We start from the raw sequence: 19702 nt of genomic DNA on the forward strand, positions 1-19702 counted from the left end.
GACTCTGCAGTGGGCTGCCTGGCTTCTAGTCCTGGTTCTAGCTATGTGACCTTGTGCAAGTAACTTAACCTTCTGTGCTTCAGTTTTCTTATCTATAAAATGTATGTTAATTGAACCTTCTTGATGGAGTTATTTTGAAGATTAGTGTGCTCAGAACAGTACCTGTCATATACATGCTTAATTCACTAATGTGCTCAGTAAATGTTGCAAGATGGTAACATATATCTATATCTATAATTAAGATATAGAGCACCTCTACTTAAACACTCCCTTCCTCTTGGCTAACTCTTCATCTTTCAGGTTTCAGGTTTCAGCTTTGAGGGATCTTCATTAAGGAAGTCTCCCTTATCCTCCTAATCTGAGTCCCTTGTTCCTGAGATACTCTTCCCAAGATAGCATCTGTCCCACTATACTCTGCACCTTCACTTACCTGCTTCCCAATAGCCAGAGGTCTTGGTCACCCTTTTGTATTAGTGTTGAGAACGTAATAATTCTATATCTATAATTAAGATATAGAACATTTCCATCATCACAAATTTCCCTCATGTTGTCCTCATTTGGACACATCCACTTCTCTCCTGTAACACTCTGTTCAACCCCCAAGCAATTACTAATCTGTTTCCCATTTCTGTATTTCAGGAATGTTATATAAATGGAATCTTTTCAAGAGTATTACATAAATGGAATCATACAATATACAAATCATACAGTCCTTGAGGATTTTTTTTTTTTTAACTCAGTGTAATTCGCTAGAGATTCACATGGGTCATTGCATGTACTGATAGTTAATTCCTTTTCATTGTTGAGTAGTACTCCATGACATGAATGTATCACGGTTTGCCACCCATTGAAGGGCACCTGGATCATTTGCATTTTTTGGCTATTACAAATAAAGCTGCTATAAATGTTTGCATACAGGTTTTTGTGTGAACATGAGATTTCATTTCTCATGGGATAAATGATCAGGTTTGTAATTGCGGGGATGTATGGGAGTTGCTTGTTTGGTTCTTTAAAAACTGTCAAACTGTTTTCCAGAGTGGCTGTGCCATTTTACATTCCCATTAGCAATATATGAATGCTCTAGTTTCTGTGGGTCCTTGCCAGCATTTAGTGTTGCCACTAAGTTTTCTTGAAGCCATTCTGATTGGTGTTGAGTAATATCTCCTTGTGGCTTAAATTTGTATTTCCCTAATGTTGAATTTCATTTTGTGTGCTTATTTGCCATCGGTATGTCCTATTCAGTGAAAGTCTTGTCATGTTTTTGCCCATTTTCTAATGCAATTGTTGTTCTTTTGTTGTTGAGTTCTGAGAGTCCATTATGTATTCTAGATCCTAGTCCTATGCTGAATATGTGGTCTGCAAATAATTTTTCCCAGTCTGTTGCTTGTCTTCTCATCGTCCTTAACAAGGTCTTTTGCAGTACAAAGTTTTTAATTTTGATGAAGTCCAGTAGATTTCTCCTTATATGGATTATGCTTTTGATGTCAAATCTAAGACCTCTTTACCTACCCTTTATCTTGAAGATTTCCCCTATTGTTTTCCTAAAAGTTTTATAGTTTTACATTTTATAGTCAATTAAGTCTGTGATCTATTTTGAGTTAATTTTTGTGCAAAATATGAGACTTAGATCAAGATTTTTTTTTTTTTTGGCCTATGTATGTACAATCACTTCAGCACCATTTGTTGAAAAGGCTGACTTTCTTCCACTGAATTATTTTTGACTCTGTGTCGGAAACTAGTTGAGGTCAAATTTATCTTTTTTTGGTTTTGTTTTGTTGTTGCTTGTGCTTTTTGTCTCTGTTATGGGTTGAATTGCATTCTCCAAAAAAAGATATGTTAAAGTCCTAACTCCCAGTACCTCCAAATGTGAGTGTATTTGCAAATAATGTGCTTTAAAAATTTTCTTTTGAGATTTCCTCTTCAACCCATGAATTATTTAGATGTATATTGTTTAGTTAATAAGTGTTTGGATAGATCCTGTTATCTTTCCTTTGTTTATGTTCAGTTTATTTATTTTAGTTAGAGAACATATTCTGCATGGTTTAAGTTATTTACAACTTGTTGAGGTTTATTTTTATATTCCAGAATATGACCTATTTTGGTATATGTCCTGTGGGCACTTGAACAGAATATTTATTCTGCTTTTGTTAGGCAGAATGTCTTACAAATATCAATTAGATCCTGTTGGTTGATAGTACTGTTGAGTTCTTTCATATCCTTGATAATATTATTGCTAATTGCTCTATTGACTGTGAGAAAGGAATATTGGAGTCCCTAACTATAATTGTGGATTTGTCTATCTAATATTTTAGTTCCATCAGTCTTTCATTCACATATTTTGCAATTCTTTTGTTTGGTGCATAAACATTAGGAATGTCTTCTTACTAAAGCACTGTTTCTTCTTGGTGAATTGGTCTTTTTAAATTATACAGTGTCTCTCTCTGTCTCATATTTTTTTTTGCTTTGAAGTATACTTCATCTGGTGTTAATCTAGCCACTTATATTTGAGATGAGTTTTTGTAGATAGCGTATAGTTGGTTCATGTTTCAAAATATACTCTGTCAGTCTCTGCCTTTTAATTGGTATATTTAGACCATTTGTATTTAACATAATTATTGATATATTAGGGCTTAAGCTGCCATTTAAATTTTTGTTTTCTAATTGTTCTCTTTTTTCCATTTATGTTTTTCTCTTACTGTCCTGTTGGTTACTTGAACATTGTTAAGAATCCATTTTGATTTGTGTATTGTGTCTTTTAGTAAATGTTCTTGTATAGCATTTTTAGTGCTGCTGAGTATTTTATTATATATACATAACTTATCACAGTCTATTGCTATCATTATTTTATCAGTTGAAGAATCCTTACCTCTTTATATTCCTTTACTCTCTCTCATTTATAATATAATTTCTTAAATATTTCATCTAAATACATTTAGAATCATATCAGACAGTGTTAGAATTTTTGCCTCAACCATTGAACATAATTTGTAGGAAATTCAAGAGAAGGAAAGTCTATTGTATTAACTCATTTAAAAAAAATTATCATTTTTTTTCCTCCTTCCTAATGTTTCAAGTTGTCTTCTTTTATCAATTTCTTTCTGTTTAGAGAACTTATTTTAGCCATTCTTTTAGGGTAGGCCTGCTGGAAACACATTCTTAGTTTTTCTTCATCTGAGAATGTTTTCATTTTCTCTTCATTACTGAAGGATATTTTTACTGGGCATTGAATTCTGCATCAACAGTTCTTTGCTTTCAGCACTTGAAAACTATGCCACTCCCTGCTAGCCTCCACAGTTTCTGATGAGAAATCTTCTGTCCTTCAAATTGTTTTTTCCCTAAAGCTAAAGCATTGCTTCTCTTTAGCTGCTTTCAGGTTTTTCTTTGTAGTTTTCAGAATTCTGACTCTAATATGTCTGGGTATGAATTTCTCTAGGTTTATTCTATTTAGGGTTTGCTCAGCTTCCTGAATCTGTGAGTTTATGTCTTTTGCCAAATTTGGGGAATTTTTATTCTTTATTTCTTTGAGTTCTTTTTCAGCAATCCTTGTTTTCCTTTTCTTCTGAACCCCAGTGACTTGACTATTAGATCTTTTGTTAGAGTCTCCCTGATCCTGAGACTTGGTTCATTTTATTCTTTTTCAGTCTATTGTTCAGTTCCCTTTATTATTCAGATTGGGTAATTTTTATTGTCTTCTCTTTCAGTTCACTGATTTTTTCCTCTGGCCTTTTATTCTGCTGTTAAGTGTATCCATTGAGTTTTTTATTTTGGTTATTCTATTTCTTAGTTCTAAAACTTCCATTTAAAGATCCAGAAGCTGATGGATGTGGGTCTGATCACAATTCAGTGATGACTTATTTATCCCCCACTTCCCTTCACCGTCAGGTGGAAAGAGGAGCTGGGACTGTGGCAGGCAGCACGGAGCAGAAGGGAGACAAGTGAGATAGAAGGCCTCATCTCTACATATTATACATACATAACCCCAGGGAAGACACAGAGACTTGTACTTGCACTGTTCGTGTTGCTGCTCCCTCTGGGCCCTCCCAGCACATGCATGGTCTCTTCACCACTGCCCTTGAGTTCCGTGTCTCCTTCCCCTGCCCCTAGTTGTTGTCTTGGCTGCTCTCCCATACTTGGCTATGTTTAATTTGGAGCAGTGGGCATGTATGGGGAGGGGACGGGGTTCTTCCCAGACTCAGGTCCCAGCTGTTTATTCCATATCCTCTTCTCCAATAAAACAAGCAAGTTGGGCTTGGTTATTAAATAAATGAATAAATAAATAAATAAATAAAACTTCCATTTAGTTCTTCTGGTTTTTTAATTTCTTTGTTGAAACTGTCTAATTTTTCATCTATTTAGCATGTTCTTAGTTGTTCATTTAAGCATGTTTATTGCGGCTGCTTTGAAATCTTTGTCAGATAATTTTAACAACTTTGTCATCTAGGTATTGGTATCTATCAATTGTCTTTTTTTTCATTCACTTTGAGAACTTCCTTGTTCTTGGCACAATGAGTGATTTTTAAAATAAAAATTTGGACGTTTTGGTATTACTATGAGATTCTGGATATTGTTGAAATCTTCTGCTTTGGCTGCCTTCTTCTGACATTGCCCTTGCAGGGGAAAGGGTGTGGATGCTACCTTGTTGTTGCCAGGTAAGGGTGGAAGTCTGGGCTCCCCACATGGTCTCCACTGGCACCAAGTGGGTCAGGCACTTGTTATCTCCTGGTGGGGATGAAATCCCAGCTTCTTTCTTGGACTTCCCTGATTCCACCTAACTGCTGGGGGAGGGGGCAGTTAGGGCACCTCATTATAGCCTGGTGAGTGTGAAGGTCTAGGCCTCCCACTCAGCTTTTGCTGATGTGGGTGTGGGTGAAACCATAGTTTTTTCTGTGTGTTGGGATGAAATACAGTGATTATTCTCTGTAAGTTTTCTGTCTTGCTAGGCTGCCCCTTTACCGATGATGTGGCTACAGAGATGAGGCTTTTGTTCAGTCTTTAAAAATTTGAGCCTTTCCAGATTCCTGCCTTTTTCTGCCCCAAGTCTGGAATATAGGAGACAAATAGAAACCCTAGAGAAATCTTCATCATGTCTTTCATTGGGTCCTGAGGTCCCTGTTGGTGTGCCTTCTTCTCTACCCTTCAGAGTCTTCTTATGTTTGTGAAGAAGGGAAAAGTGTATCTACTTCATCTTTCCAGATGTGGAATATCTACATGTGGAATACTGATTTCACAATATTTATTTGATTGCCCCTGGGGGTGACAGGAAGTTGATTTCCTGCCTCTCTCTCTGTCTTTATCTCTCTTTTCTGAAACCATCAGAAACTCTTGCCCTAGAGTCTGGGCAGAGGCTAGTGGCAGGACAGCTCCACTGTGGGAAGTGGGGCTGACTTGGTAAGTGGGTTCATCTGGCACTGAGTTTCCCCTGGTGAGGGCAATAGCACGATGTGAAATATAAGGAGGTCACTATGTGAGAACCCATTTAGAGGAGTTTTAATGACAAGTGCTAGGGATACTGTTCTTAGGGAGAATGATTTCAAAGGGCACCTAAGAGTTTTTTAGCCTAGTCCATGACTGCCTGAGAGTCCTTCACCACTGGAGTTCTGGGAAGTGAGTAGAGAGGACCAAAGGGAGGATAGGACCTGGATCTTGTCCTCAGGAAAATTTCTGGCCATCAGGAAAGATTGACATACCTCCCGAACACAGGTAGAGACATCAAATTAGAAGAGACAATTGACATAATAGATGCTGTTGTTTGGACAACAAACGATACATGGGAGGCTGGGAAGAGAGGTGTGATTGGATTAGGAAAGTCATCAGAGAAGTTTTCTGGGGGTGCCTCTGTGGCAGGTTCACAAGACGAGAAGGCCAGGGAGGGGAGGGGAAGTGAAAACCATAAGGAGAGGGGCTGTTTGCTCGTAAGCACACCCACGCCACACTGCAGAGTTGGCATTCACAGCATAAATGCCACTGGGGTGATATCAAGGCCTGTGACATGCAGCAGTTTGTAGTTTTGCTGAGATGTGGGTCTGAATCACCTCCACCCCAGTGCTGGTGTGCTGAAATGAGCCAATTAGGGAGTGATTCTGGCTGGAATACTCAGCATTCTCATCACAATGCAGTTTTAATGGTCTTCTTTGTGCCTTACAAAGAAACTTACAAAGGAAGAGAAAAAAAAAAGAATAGAAACTTTGTGTAGCTAAAAGAGATTAAAGGATTGCCAAGTGGCATTGCCTTTAGTGAAATTGAAGACATCTAAGAAAATGATCATTCTTTTTTTTTTTTTTTTTTGAGATGGAGTCTTGCTCAGTCGCCCAGGCTGGAGTGCAGTGGCCAGATCTCAGCTCACTGCAAGCTCCGCCTCCCAGGTTTACACCATTCTCCTGCCTCAGCCTCCCAAGTAGCTGGGACTACAGGCTCCCGCCACCTCGCCCAGCTAGTTTTTTGTATTTTTTAGTAGAGACAGGGTTTCATCGTGTTAGCCATGATGGTCTCGATCTCCCGACCTCGTGATCCGCCTTCCTTGGCCTCTCAAAGTGCTGGGATTACAGGCTTGAGCCACCGTGCCCCGCCATGATTATTCTTAACTAGAAAACAACTGTATTGTATAAAAAAGAGGGGAGGTTGAATTTGGCAATTGCTTAGTACAACAGTTTTAGGGGCCTATCATAACCTCTGTACAGAAATAGAAAAGAAGGATGGGCCAAGTGTTCATTCAAGTACTCAGCTAGGGAAATACTTGTGTTTTATGGAGCAAATTCTATACTATGGATATATTTGGGATTTAGGATTTGGGAAACTCTTGGGTCACATACTTTGGCAATGTCAAGGATCCATAAAATTCAAACGTCTGCCCTACCTCCCCACCTCCAAAATTGTGAGCTAGGTTGGGTCTTCTTAATTCGGGACCCAAGAGCCTAGCACAGTACCTGGGAGAGAGTCAGCACTCAATAGAAGTCTGTTAAATGAATGGATAAATGAGTGAACACATAGATGGCTGACTGGCTGGTTGGATGGATGGATGGATGAATGAAAAAGGCTGGCATAGCTCTGAATGCGGAGTCAGAAGACCAGCCAAGAGGAGTCCTCAAGGCTGGGGCCTGTGCTTTTTTGGGGCATTTTCGTTCTCTGGGATTCACACAAAGAAAGGACTCACTAAATGTTTGCTAAAGGAATGATATCCTCAGTTATGTGAACCTTGGTTTCCCCATTGTTAATATGGATCATCACCATTCCCCTCCAGGCAGACTAAGTGGATTAAATGAGCTTTTTGTGTGAGGAGCTCTTTTATACTGTAAAGTGCTGCACCAGTGTCAGCCATCGTGAACGGTGCCAAGTGACCATTATTTCAAGGTCAAGAGTCGGGGTAGTGGGATGGTAAAGGGACAAAGAAGTCAGTGTGTGCAAAGGAAGGTGAGCAGGGCAGCCTGACTGGCACAGAGGAGCAGGAGAGCTGCCTGGGAGGGCACAGCAGGGGGCTGGCAGACAGAGGCTGGGCCTGGATTCCCAGTGTGCTCCTCTCCTATGGCCCTGGCCAGCCATGAAACCTATCTCCAGGAACCCCAGGAAGCCAGGCAGGAGGAGCCTCTTCCTAACCACATAAAAGCTGCTCAGCCAGGGTACCTGAAGCAGCCCATCTGATGCTGGCATGGTTGTGAGATTTCTCACAGATGACACTGTCAATTAAAGGTCTCCCCTCTGTACCCCTACAAACCCAGTCCCACCACTCCCTGGGGAACAGCAATTGAGACTGCGACAAACCTCCCACCCAAGATCTTTCTGTGGATAATGTGCCCATACTAATTACCCATGTTCATTAGTTAAACTCAAATTACATGAGCAAGACTTGCAAGACTAGCACTTTGGGAGTTTTCAAGTTATTTACCTGGTGTCTGATTTTGCTGGGAGAAAAGGATTTCTTGCTCCCAGGCAAACTGAACCCACAAATTAGGCCAGTGGCTCCCTCCTGAGTCCTATAAAGTGGGAACCCAGGATCACAGGCTGGTGAACTGCATCTCAGCTAAGAGTTGGCATCTTATCCCCACTTTCTGGCCTCCTACCATGAGCCGCCAATTCACCTACAAGTCGGGAGCTGCTGCCAAGGGGGGCTTCAGCGGCTGCTCAGCTGTGCTCTCAGGGGGCAGCTCATCCTCCTACCAAGCAGGGGGCAAAGGGCTGAGTGGGGGCTTCAGCAGTCGGAGCCTTTACAGCCTGGGGGGTGCCCGGAGCATCTCTTTCAATGTGGCCAGTGGCAGTGGGTGGGCAGGAGGCTATGGATTTGGCCGGGCCCGGGCCAGTGGCTTTGCCGGCAGCATGTTTGGCAGTGTGGCCTTGGGGTCCGTGAGTCCGTCCGTGTGCCCACCCGGGGGTATCCATCAGGTCACCATCAACAAGAGCCTCCTGGCACCCCTCAACGTGGAGCTGGACCCTGAAATCCAGAAAGTGCGTGCCCAGGAGCGGGAGCAGATCAAGGTGCTGAACAACAAGTTCGCCTCCTTCATCGACAAGGTGGGTCTTCCTGGAGAAAGCTGATCTTGGGCTCCCCATTTTAAGAACTGAGGAGGGAGCCACTCCCCTAATTTGTGGGTTCAATTTGCCTCAGAGCAAGAAATCATTTCTCCTAGCAAAATCAGACACCAGGTAAATAACTTCAAAGCCCCCCAGGTGCTGGGCCCATAAGGCTTGCTCATGTCATAGAGCCCCTTCCTTCCCCCACCTTCGTTTTCCTTGGGGCACTCCCTGTCTGAAGCAGAGGAAGGCAGGACACCTCCCCAGGATGCAGACAGCCCAGGGAGGAACTGGACAAAGCCTGGACATCAGAGGCAAGGGACCAGGGTCAGAGGGGTGAGAAGAGCCAGCAGCCTAGCCCGGGAAGGTGTCCAGGAGGCAGAGAGAGTGGTCTCTGAGTTGAGAAGTAGGAGAGTGACAGCCTTTGAGACTTAGAAGCCAGGTGAAGGAGATGCCCTTGACAACCTGGGGCATCTAGACTGCCATGCTACCCAGCTCTTCCTCCTGTGTCTTCTGACAGCTCAGACTCAGTCTGTAACACACGCAGCCTATGAGGCAAGGCAGCTGGAGGTCATGGTGCCCTAGAGCAGTCGTTCTCAAAAGTGGCCCTGGAACCAGCAGCATCAACATCACCTGGACGCTTGTTAGAATGCACATTCTCAGGCTTCATCCCAGAGCAACTGAATCAGAGCCTCTGCAGTAGGGCCCAGCACCCTGCATTTTAACAAGCCCTCCAGGTGATGCTGATGCACTCAGGTTTGAGAATCACCGAGGAACAAAGTGGTAGGAAGGTCTTGGGAAACAGAGACTTCCTAAACTTAGGGGAGCAGAGGAAGCTCACCCAGAGTGATAGTGAGGTAGGGTGGTGAGGCATGAGTAGGAGTTGTCAGACAGAGGTGGGGAAAAGGCAATCTAGGGAGAGAGCACGTGCAGTATGGTAGAACTTGTCTAGGGAACGGGAGACCTTGGGTTTATGAGATCACTGTGTGAGTAAAGAAGGAAGCCAGGAGGGCTGACCATATTATGAAGAGCGTGATAAGGAATATGGACTTGACCCTGAGGGTGATGTGGAACCACCCGAGGGTTTTAAGCAGGGGAGTGATATATATGTAGGTTGCAACTTCAGAATGCTTGTTCTGCTGCTGGGGCAATGCTGTGATTGAGATAATAGAGATGCAGACATGAAAGCAACTTAGGAGGGCCGGAGACCCCAGATAAGCTGAGCATCTGCCTCTGATTGGGCTGGGAGAGCCCACACACAAGGAGGGAGAGAATAGGCAGAGCATGGGCCAGGCCACCAGACCCTAAGCAGAAGGCCCGACAGTGTGAAGGCTAGCACAGGCCAGCTTGTGTCTAAGGAGCTGCCTTGGAGAGATGGCCTGGGCTGAACATGGACATCAGTCCAGGCAGGTTTGGATAAGTGCAAAAGAGACAGGAGATCTAGATCCTGATAGTTCGAGAAGGAAATGAAGATGTTGGTGCCCCTCCTGACGTTAGGGGCTGCCTCAGAGTGAGAACTTCAGTCAGATAAAGGACCCTAGGTAAGGATTGGGGGTGTGAGTGGCATGGGTGGCAATTTTTAAGGACTGAGGCTCATTTTTAAAGCTAGTGTAGCATAAGAGAACACAGTTCCTGTCCAGGAAGGGAAATCTCACATCCCCTCTCCGCGTTGCTTAAGTATGTGTGGCATGGGTTCCAGGTGCGGTTCCTGGAGCAGCAGAACCAGGTGCTGGAGACCAAGTGGGAGCTGCTGCAGCAGCTGGACCTGAACAACTGCAAGAACAACCTGGAGCCCATTCTCGAGGGCTACATCAGCAACCTGCGGAAACAGCTGGAGACGCTGTGCGGGGACAGGGTGAGGCTGGACTCAGAGCTGAGGAGCGTGCGCGAAGTGGTAGAGGACTACAAGAAGAGGTGAGCAGGATGCCGCTCTAGGCTGGCCTGCCTCCCAGGGTGAGGCTTTCCCAGCAGGCACTGGGATGTTTGCTTCTGGTCTTGGAGGTACTGGGTTCATCTGTCCCGGCAAGATGAGAGCCTTCTTTGGGCAACAAGGCAGACTGGACAGTGGACAACCAGCCTCTTGGGCAGCGTCAGGGCTGTCCTGGCAGGTGATCCCCTCCTTGGCATGCTCCTTCCTGCTCCCCACTCAAGAGTGCCTGTGTTGTGTGTGCCACAGCCTCTTGGTTCCTAAGCTCACCAATGTGCCGCTGAGTTCCAAAGAACCACCCCTGACCCAGCTGCTGCTCTCTGCAGCGGGAAAGGGGTTGGAGTTCCTGTTGGGCTTCCTCCCTCGTTGCCTTTAGGTCCTGGACACTTGGGCCATGCGCCTTCTTTTTCCCCTGGGGGATAGTTCTGGCTTCCTTGGAACCCCTGCCTAGGGATGGAGGGGAGCTGTTGGTAGGGTGTCAGGCAGGAGGATTGACACAAGAATCATGGCTGAAAGGGGTAGCTGATGTGCTTCTGTGATTCAGATATTGAGTGGGAAAAGGGAGAACTTACTCCCCAGACATCAGAAGAAATCAGACCTCAAACCATCCAGGCTTAGGAGGAGGTTACTTCATGCCCAGCCTCCAACTCTGGCCAAATAGTCCTGGTGTGTTGGGATGGACTTGCAAGGGTATAGAATAACACCTCTTAAAAAGCATATAATATGGGCATCTCTTTTCCCACTTCACTATGAGAATGTATACGCATGCACACACACAGACACACACCCTGCTCACTGTGATGCTTTCCCTGCAGGTATGAAGAAGAAATAAACAAGCGCACAACTGCTGAGAATGAATTTGTGGTGCTTAAGAAGGTGAGGAGGGTCCATGGGTTCCCTTCAGTCCCCCAGCAGCGGGTGTTGGGCTAAGAGAGAGGAGCAACTGAGGTCTGAGCGCCCCCGCAGAAGGGCCTGGAGCCGAAGTGCTGAAGGAAGAGATGAAGGGCTTGCTGCTCGGGACATCTTGGGACACCTGGGTATTGGTTTAGCACATAGCACTTTGTGGACAGGAACCTAGATGTGGATAGTCAGTGCCAACTCATGTCCACTTTGGCTGGGGAACAGGACAGGCTTTGGGAGGGGTTGCAGGTTTGCCTTCCAACTCTGCTGGTTTCTAGCAAATCGCTGTGGCTGCCCTTGGCTCCCTCTGTTGGCTGAATGACCGGCTGAGTGGGGTATAGAGTCCCACACCCTTCTCTAAGAAATGAGGCAGAAGGAGTTCCAGAGGCCCAAGAAACTTGCCCCAGATTTCACAGTGAGTCTGGCAGTGAGTTGTGGCTGGAAAGCAGGTTTCTACCCCTTGGATCTGAAGTCCATTCCTGGGCAGCTAGCTAGGGCAGGGCCTGCGGGTGTCAGTTTGCTGGACAGACCTGTCTGGGCTTGAAGAAAGGTGAGGTCAGGCGTATCTGGATTCTCCATAGGACGTGGATGCAGCCTACATGAGCAAAGTGGAGCTGCAGGCCAAGGTGGATGCCCTGGACGGAGAAATCAAGTTCTTCAAGTGCCTGTATGAGGGGGTAAGGCTCCCCCTGCTCCACCTCTGGTTCTGTCTTCTGGAAGGACAGATATGTGATGAACAGTTTCTTACTTATCAGTAACTTAAGCAGTCCAGGGCACCTCCGGCATTGGGGTGCTGAGAAATTTGTAGATCAAAGGTGGGAGTGGCCATCTATCCTGGTGCCCTATCCATCCCTGACTGCCCTGAGGATGTCCTGCTTTCACTTCCTTCAGGAAACCAGAGTCCTTAATGGGTTCAGTGGGAATTGAACTTCAGCCAAGCATATTCTCATTCCTGCTTCTCTTCTCTCTGTGACTGGGGATGCTTCCTGGGGTCTTGGGCAGGAATCCCCAGGGATAGAGGTAGGAAGCCCTCATACCCCTTCCACCTTCTCTATGCACATCTGATTTCAAGCCTCAACCTGTTGGCCAAGCATTCCTGGGCTCCTGTGTCCCTTAGTGTCCCGTGTGTGGCAGCCAGGTTGTTGTCTTCCACCTTCCCCATTCCTGTCCTGTCTCGGGGACAGATGTGTGGGCTGTTTTCTTCCTGGGCTGCTTCAAACCCATTCAGCAGTTTTCAGATGTGGTATTGGAACCTCTGGGCTGTGATCTGTGTTCTTATAAGCTTTGTGGGGTGCAGCTTCCATCTGTGTGGGATGGTCTAGGGCCATCCCTCCGGGACAGGGCCATCACCTTGGTACCTTTCTCTGGTCACAGAAGGCATTTCATGCTTCCTTGTTTCCCCCGCAGGAGATCGCTCAGATCCAGTCCCACATCAGCGACACATCCATCATCCTGTCCATGGACAACAACAGGAACCTGGACCTGGACAGCATCATTGCTGAGGTCCGTGCCCAGTACGAGGAGATCGCCCGGAAGAGCAAGGCCGAGGCCGAGGCCCTGTACCAGACCAAGGTGAGGCCACACAACTCCCTACAGTGACATGTGCAGGGCCCTGCGCTCCAGACTCTGTCTTGTCTGCCCCATGACTCACTGTGGTGACCCATAGCTTGCTGGGAGCACAGCACCATCCTGGGCACTGCGGGAAGCCAGACGGGAGAAGAAGACACAGCTCTGTCCTTGGGACCCACTTAGATCAACAGCACCCCTGGAGGATGCACTCAGCTGAGTGCAGGTGAATGTTGTGCAAACAGAGTCCAGATTGAGGAACTAGGACCAGGTGGGGCAGGTCAGAAACAACTCCCTGGAGGCAGAGAGTTCTGTCTGGAGGGGAGAAGCAACATGAGTAGTTGGCATCTCAACGCCCCCGCTAATTATCATAAATGAGGGGGTCTCTTCAGCGTGATCTGGAATCAAGTAATTTCTATCTTTTCATTCAAGTCTAACTCCAAGGATAAAGCAGAAGTTTGAGTCCTTCAGATCTTAACTTCCCTAATGGTGGTAGGTGGAAACTGATTCTTTAGATAATTTGGTTTCTCAGATCAAGATGGCAACTTCCTAATTGTTCCTTACATTATCAGGCTCTTTCTCAAGGGAATCCACTCTTGGGAGACCTTATCTCATCCCTCTCCCTGCCTTCTTGCTAGCCTGCAGTGGGGGAGGAGGGAGGCTTTCCAGGTCTAGGAGACATAGGCCAGGGCTTCTTGGTGGAGGTTCAAACTCAACTCCTCAGTCCCCAAAGCCTTTCACATTACTGTTGCAAGATAGGGTAGAGAATGGCCAGAATCATAACAGTATTATGATGGCTTATTTTGATGATTCCCTTTTAAAGATAAAGAAGGTAGGGCCCAGGGAGTTCAAGCTACTTACCAAAGGCAACAGCTGGCAAGTAACGCAGCTAGATCAGAATCTAGGTGACAGACTTCAACTTCCACTGCATTTGGGCAGAAAATCAGAAGTTGACTCTGGGGAAGAAGCATTTACTCTAAGGGCTTTGTGTGGCTTGAGAGAGAAGTGGCAGGAAGATGCTTAGCTGTTCGTCTCAAAATGAAGCTGCTTGGTGTCAGAACCAGTGTACGGGGAGGCATCCTGCTCACACAGCCTTGCAGAGAAGTGGGAGAAGGCTCCTTGTTCAGGGTTGGCACCAAAGATAAAACAAAAGGAGTGAAGAGAGAAGCCCCTCTGCCTTCTCTGCCTTCTCTGCCTTCTGGATGACTTGGCATCTTTAGGAACAATCCTAAATCTTGGGCCATGCTGTGGTGGAGCGCCCAGGGACAGAGACACAACACTCCAGAGTGCTGAACAGTCCCAGTTTTGTGTTCCGCTTGAGCCACATTCTGAGTAGAACTGATGTACTCTCTGTGACTGTTTAATAGATGACATCAAAGGCAGAAGTAATTCCAAATTAGTAGATGACCCAAATTTCATGGCTAGTGGTTTTGGGGTATAGCTGAATCTACCCTCATCATGCACACAAAATACTCCTCCATGCTAATCCCTCCCACCATCCCAGCCCAGCAAATCTGCCTGTGGGCTGGGGCCCAGCTAAGGTATCAAGGGGAGAGAGTCACAGAAAATACAGATGGACAGCTCATTGGCTCACTCATTCATTCATCAGATTCTTTTTGAGCACCAACCAGGCACTGTGCTAGGTACTGGGAATTCAAAATTAAAAGGAAAAGTCCCTGCCATCCATTCATTCTGGGTCTGATGCAGAACGCATGGAAATGGGTTCACAATACAGTATACTGTGGGGAGACCTATGGACTGGTGTACCAGGGGCAATGGAATAGAATTGCACCCAAAGAGGACGTCATGGAAGGCCTCATGGAGGAAGTGACTCTGCACTGGCTAAGTTGGAGCTAGCTAGGGAAAAAGGAGGATGGATGGGGGAGGGTTTTTCAGGTCGGAGGAGAGGCTTAGGCAAAGACTCAGAGACACAAGAGCACGTGGGTCATCTAGGGGAACTGTGGGACTGTTTGGCCCAGCTGAAGAGTCAGATAGGTGTTAGGCGAGGGCAGAAAGAAATGAGCCCCTGGATGCCATGTAAGAGTTTGAATTTGACCTTGACTTTGAAGGACGATAGGCAGAGGAATGTCATAATTGGAGTTGTGTGTTATAAGGTTGCCATGTGGAGAGTCTGGGTCATTCAACAGACCTTATGGCCAATACTAACCACCTACGAGATCAGCCGTGCTTAAGGCAAGCAAATGCAATGGACCAATGCTTTAATGGGAGGTTGCTGATAGATCTGGTGAGGCGGGTGACCTAGACCCACCTCTGCCAGACTCTACAAGTGCAGGCATAGTCTCTGTACCAGGCTGAGCCCAGCAAGGCCCTGAGTCAGTGTCCTTGCTTTGGTTCCTTTTCCTCCAGTTCCAGGAGCTGCAGCTAGCAGCCGGCCAGCATGGGGATGACCTGAAACACACCAAAAATGAGATCTCAGAGCTGACCCGTCTCATCCAAAGGCTGCGCTCAGAGATTGAGAGTGTGAAGAAGCAGGTGAAGGGGACTGGAGTGTTCCTTACTCACTCCTAAGGGAGGGGTGAACTGCTTAGCACCCCCTGCCCCCTCCTTCTCCTGAGCCTCCATCTCAGAATCCCCTTCCTCAAATGGAGGTCCTGCTCTCATCCCTCACCCTTAGCTCCCATCTGAAGTTAGGAACAATTGCAGATTCTTTTCATAAAGCCATGGGGCCCAGCATAACCAGTCTCCCAGTCCTGGGTTGACAGGACTCCACCTGGATGTGGCTGGGTCTCTGCTCTAGGACATTGGGCAGGGCAGAGGAGGGCTCAACCACTGAGAGCGTGGGAGAGGTGAAGTGAGGCCCAGGGAGGAACTCAGGGGAAAATGCTACCTCCTGACCCCAGTGTGCCAACCTGGAGACGGCCATTGCTGACACCGAGCAGCGGGGGGACTGTGCCCTCAAGGACGCCAGAGCCAAGCTGGATGAGCTGGAGAGCGCCCTGCAGCAAGCCAAGGAGGAGCTGGCACGGATGCTGCGCGAGTACCAAGAGCTTTTGAGCGTGAAGCTGTCCCTGGATATCGAGATCGCCACCTACCGCAAGCTGCTGGAGGGCGAGGAGTGCAGGTGGGTGGGACCGAGGGTCTGAAAGAAACTTTGCAAGTCTCCAAATCAAAGTTTCCCAGAGTGTGTTTGGGAGTGGGGGTGCTGGAGATGTGTTTAATTCACCCACAGGCATAGTTTCAAACAGCATCCAGCCAGATAGTGTGATAGCAATTTCCTTTACAGTTCTCTTTTGACTCTTTGAAGAAAGTCTTAACTGGGTGCTGTTGTGTTTTTAACACCTCTCAGATGGCCAGGCGCAGTGGCTCACACCTGTAATCCCAGCTCTTTGGGAGGCCGAGGCAGGTGGATCACCTGAGGTCAGGAGTTCGAGAGCAGCCTGGCCAACATTGGAGAAACCTCGTCTCTACTAAAAATACAAAATTTAGCTGGATGTGGTGGTGCAAGCCTGTAATCCTAGCTACTTGGGAGGCTGAGGCAGGAGAATTGCTTGAACCCAGGAGGCGGAGGTTGCAGTGAGCTGAGATTGCGCTACTGTACTCCGTCTTGGGTGACAGAATGAGACTCCATTTCAAAAACAAACAAACAGACAAACAAAACACAAAAACACCTCTCAGACACTTGCAAATATCGCCTATTGATAAACAGACAGTAGATCCCAGGTGCAGAATCTTTGGGAAGATAATAGCATTATCTAGCCTGAAGGTTTTAAATTGTTTTATTTTCATTATATTTATATTTGGTTAGGTAATAACACTGGTTTCTATTTACTCTGGTGATATAAAACTTCTTTTAAAAGAAATGCACTTTTGTGGAAAAGGCAGTCAATTAAAAATACTAAATATCTAACAGAGCAAGTCAAACATGGTCCTAGCAACAGTCGGAAGGGTGGCACACGAAGCATGAACATTCAAAAAACCCTGTTTTAACCTAGCACCATTTTAAAACTGAGACCTGGAGAGAAGTCACTGGTCCCAAAATCATACAGTTAGTTCATTAGTACAACTCCTGATCCCGATCTTTCCACACATGTATTTATTCAGGCAGCTGCTCACAGTAGTAAAGAAATAGGTTCAAGAGAAACCCTGCAGGAGGGACCTTGGGGGTGGTCATGTTGTTGGAGGTTCCAAAGTTGGAGGTTCCACATCTCTGCAGTGGGAAGAATAGATTGAGGAGGGAGAGGGAGGGATTAGAGACACTCAGGGACAGCCAGTGCCATCTGGCAAGTGTGGGGTGCATGGAGGCTAAGCCGGTCTGGCTGAGGATCCCCAGCCTGTGTTTAGGCAGTGAGGGCCACTATGGGAGTCCACGTGATTCAGACTCTCCTGTGCTTTTCTCTCTTGCAGGATGTCTGGAGAATACACCAACTCCGTGAGCATTTGTGAGTATTTCATGACTCTGAGGGAATACTTTCAGTCCATCAACAAACACAAGGTGGGTGGGTGTCCACCACCCAGCCCCCTGGAGAACAGCTTGGCTCTGCCTGTTGACCACTTTATCACATGCTCACCCTCCTTGCTGAGACCTGTGGCCTCCGCATTCAGAGCTGCTTCTTCCAGGTGGAGTCAGCGCCCAGCACATTCTGACACTGCACACTGGCCTCTTTCACAGCAGTCTCCCCACTGCTGCGGTGAAACTCTCAGCCCCTCCCCTCTCCTGTCACCCCCAGCCGGCTCTCCTGCATGAAGGAAACTGAGCACAGAGTGGTGCCTCCTTATTGGGAGTGGAGACCGGTGTGTAGACCACTGTGCAAGTCAGTTTAATGCTCGCCCCACAGTGTTTGGCAGTCTCCTTCTTACGGCGGGGCCAGCAGAAACTACCCTAATTTTAACAATCAGGAAATTCTTTTGGAAAATACTCAGAAGGTATTGTAAAGCTAAATGCAAGAACCTGCTGGCTTATCTGATGCTCGAGCATCATCTGTCCCTTGGGGGAAGCCCTTGCTACTCCTGTTTGTTTACAGAATGACAAGGTGCCTGACTTGGGAGTCTTGCAGGGTTGGGGTTCTTCTTCCCGTGCTTGAGTTGCTCAAATGAACCCAAGTTCATGGTTGATGGGAAGTGTTTGCTTAAGAAGCAGACATTTAAGCTAGTGGGGCTGGGAGGTTGGAGGGGGACTTAGGGCCACCTCTGTCCTGAGATATACACTGATCATTCATCCCTCCCTCCTCTGCAGCGGTCATCAACAGCTCCATGGCCGGGACGGCAGGCGCCGGGGCTGGTTTTGGATTCAGCAATGCTGGCACCTATGGCTACTGGCCCAGCTCTGTCAGCGGGGGCTACAGCATGCTGCCTGGGGGCTGTGTCACTGGCAGTGGGAACTGCAGCCCCCGTGGGGAAGCCAGGACCAGGCTGGGGAGTGCAAGTGAATTCAAGGACTCCCAGGGAAAGACCTTAGCTCTAAGCTCACCCACCAAGAAAACCATGAGATAAAAGTGAAAGGCAGCCCATTTCCCAGTAGTCTGCCTTGCCCTGGCAGACTGCTCCGGACTCCTCTAGGAAATTCCTCTGTCTCATTTGTCCTCATCTCCTTCTTGCTTTGCTTTGCTGTGGATCTCTCCTCCTTCTCCTTGACCTCTCTGCCTCAGTCTTTGTTAATGTTGAATCAGGATTCGAGAGCTGGAGCCCATCTTTCTGCCTCCATCCAAAGAGGCATTTTAACTCAGCCTCCCCTTCTGGATGAAGACTTGGCCCTTTCTCTGCCTGCATGTCCCTGTGCAGAGGAAGGCTGTCTCTCAAAGGTAACCCCAATCTGCCTGTGCTGCTCTTTCATACCCTGTCTCGGTAACTGTTTGGCCATGTGCTCCCTGGGTACACAAGGTTTCGGATCTACTGATAGACCTGCAGGAACTCTCTCGTGTTAGAGCAATAGTGGCTCAGGCAAAATGCCTGGTGGGAGGTTGTATCTTGCATAGCCAATGCGTATTACATAGCCTGGAGTACCCCTTGAGGCTAATTCTATCAACCAAGGGATTTGTGCTCTTCATCTGTGGGTACTTCCTTGTTTAGGCCTCACCTCCCTGCTCCTGTGTCTTACCAATAAACTTATAAAGCCAACGTGGGGTCAGGCTGCTTCTGTCTCCTAAGGGAGTCCTCATCTCAGTCCATGTCTCTTCTGCATGTGGAGTGGTCAATGAATGGGAGACTGGGGCACCTGAAGTCTGGAAGTATCTTCTGATCTAAGTGAAAGACACCCTACTCAGCCTGGGTGATCTCACCATCACCTTCTAAGTCATGCTTTTCTCAGGCTAATTCTCCAGTGAATGGGGGATCTTTAAGAACATTCGGGTTATTGGCAGGAAAAAGGAGCCCGCACTTGCCTGGTGTCAAGATTTAAAACTGGTCAAGAGGCAGCAGAAGGCCAGTTCTAGGTAGCCTAGGGTCAAATTATGATGGCTCCATGTCCCCTAAGAAAAGGCCCAAAGGTAGAGACTCCTCTTTGAAGTAATGACACATGTTCTCTTGGCCCTTAGTAAAGTTCCCACTGAGTTGAGCATGGGTGTTTATGTATATGTGTATATGTATGAGTTTGTTTATGTATGTATGAATATGTGTGTGCATACATGTATGTGTTTAAGAATGGGGCTCTCTGTTACACACACAATTGCAGATTCTTTTCTTTCTTTTCTTTCTTTTTTTTTTTTTTTTTGAGATGGAGTCTTGCTCTGTCACCCAGGCTGGAGTGCAGTGGCTGGATCTCAGCTCACTGCAAGCTTCGCCTCCCGGGTTTACGCCATTCTCCTGCCTCAGCCTCCCGAGTAGCTGGGACTACAGGCGCCTGCCACCTCG

General features: G+C 46.9%; 1 protein-coding gene and 1 long non-coding RNA gene across 2 annotated transcripts; one reads left to right on the top strand and one right to left on the bottom strand.

Moving 5' to 3' along the window:
- Positions 1 to 8030: 8030 nt before the first annotated feature.
- KRT73 (keratin 73, type II) lies at positions 8031 to 18968 on the top strand. Its single transcript, XM_012002093.1, has 9 exons — positions 8031 to 8502; positions 10202 to 10416; positions 11245 to 11305; positions 11911 to 12006; positions 12737 to 12901; positions 15263 to 15388; positions 15757 to 15977; positions 17261 to 17295; positions 18090 to 18968. Exons 1-9 carry the CDS (start codon positions 8056 to 8058, stop codon positions 18344 to 18346), a joined length of 1623 nt encoding a protein of 540 aa, XP_011857483.1. The 5' UTR covers positions 8031 to 8055; the 3' UTR covers positions 18347 to 18968.
- Positions 11279 to 16695, bottom strand: LOC105555254. Its single transcript, XR_001008445.1, has 3 exons — positions 15165 to 16695; positions 13757 to 14251; positions 11279 to 13025 (listed from the first exon to the last, which is right to left on the bottom strand). It is a non-coding gene; the product is annotated as an uncharacterized LOC105555254 (long non-coding RNA).
- Positions 18969 to 19702: the final 734 nt, after the last annotated feature.

The sequence above is a fragment of the Mandrillus leucophaeus genome, unplaced genomic scaffold (assembly GCF_000951045.1).
Source record: "Mandrillus leucophaeus isolate KB7577 unplaced genomic scaffold, Mleu.le_1.0 Scaffold118, whole genome shotgun sequence".
NCBI lineage: Eukaryota > Metazoa > Chordata > Mammalia > Primates > Cercopithecidae > Mandrillus > Mandrillus leucophaeus.

Excerpts from the sequence above, each read along its gene's own strand:
- KRT73 (XM_012002093.1), top strand. The coding sequence starts at position 8,056 with ATGAGCCGCCAATTCACCTACAAGTCGGGAGCTGCTGCCAAGGGGGGC. Across the intron at positions 10,417-11,244 it reads GTAGAGGACTACAAGAAGAG|GTATGAAGAAGAAATAAACA; the intron begins GTGAGCAGGATG and ends CTTTCCCTGCAG. Across the intron at positions 15,978-17,260 it reads CTGGAGGGCGAGGAGTGCAG|GATGTCTGGAGAATACACCA; the intron begins GTGGGTGGGACC and ends TCTCTCTTGCAG.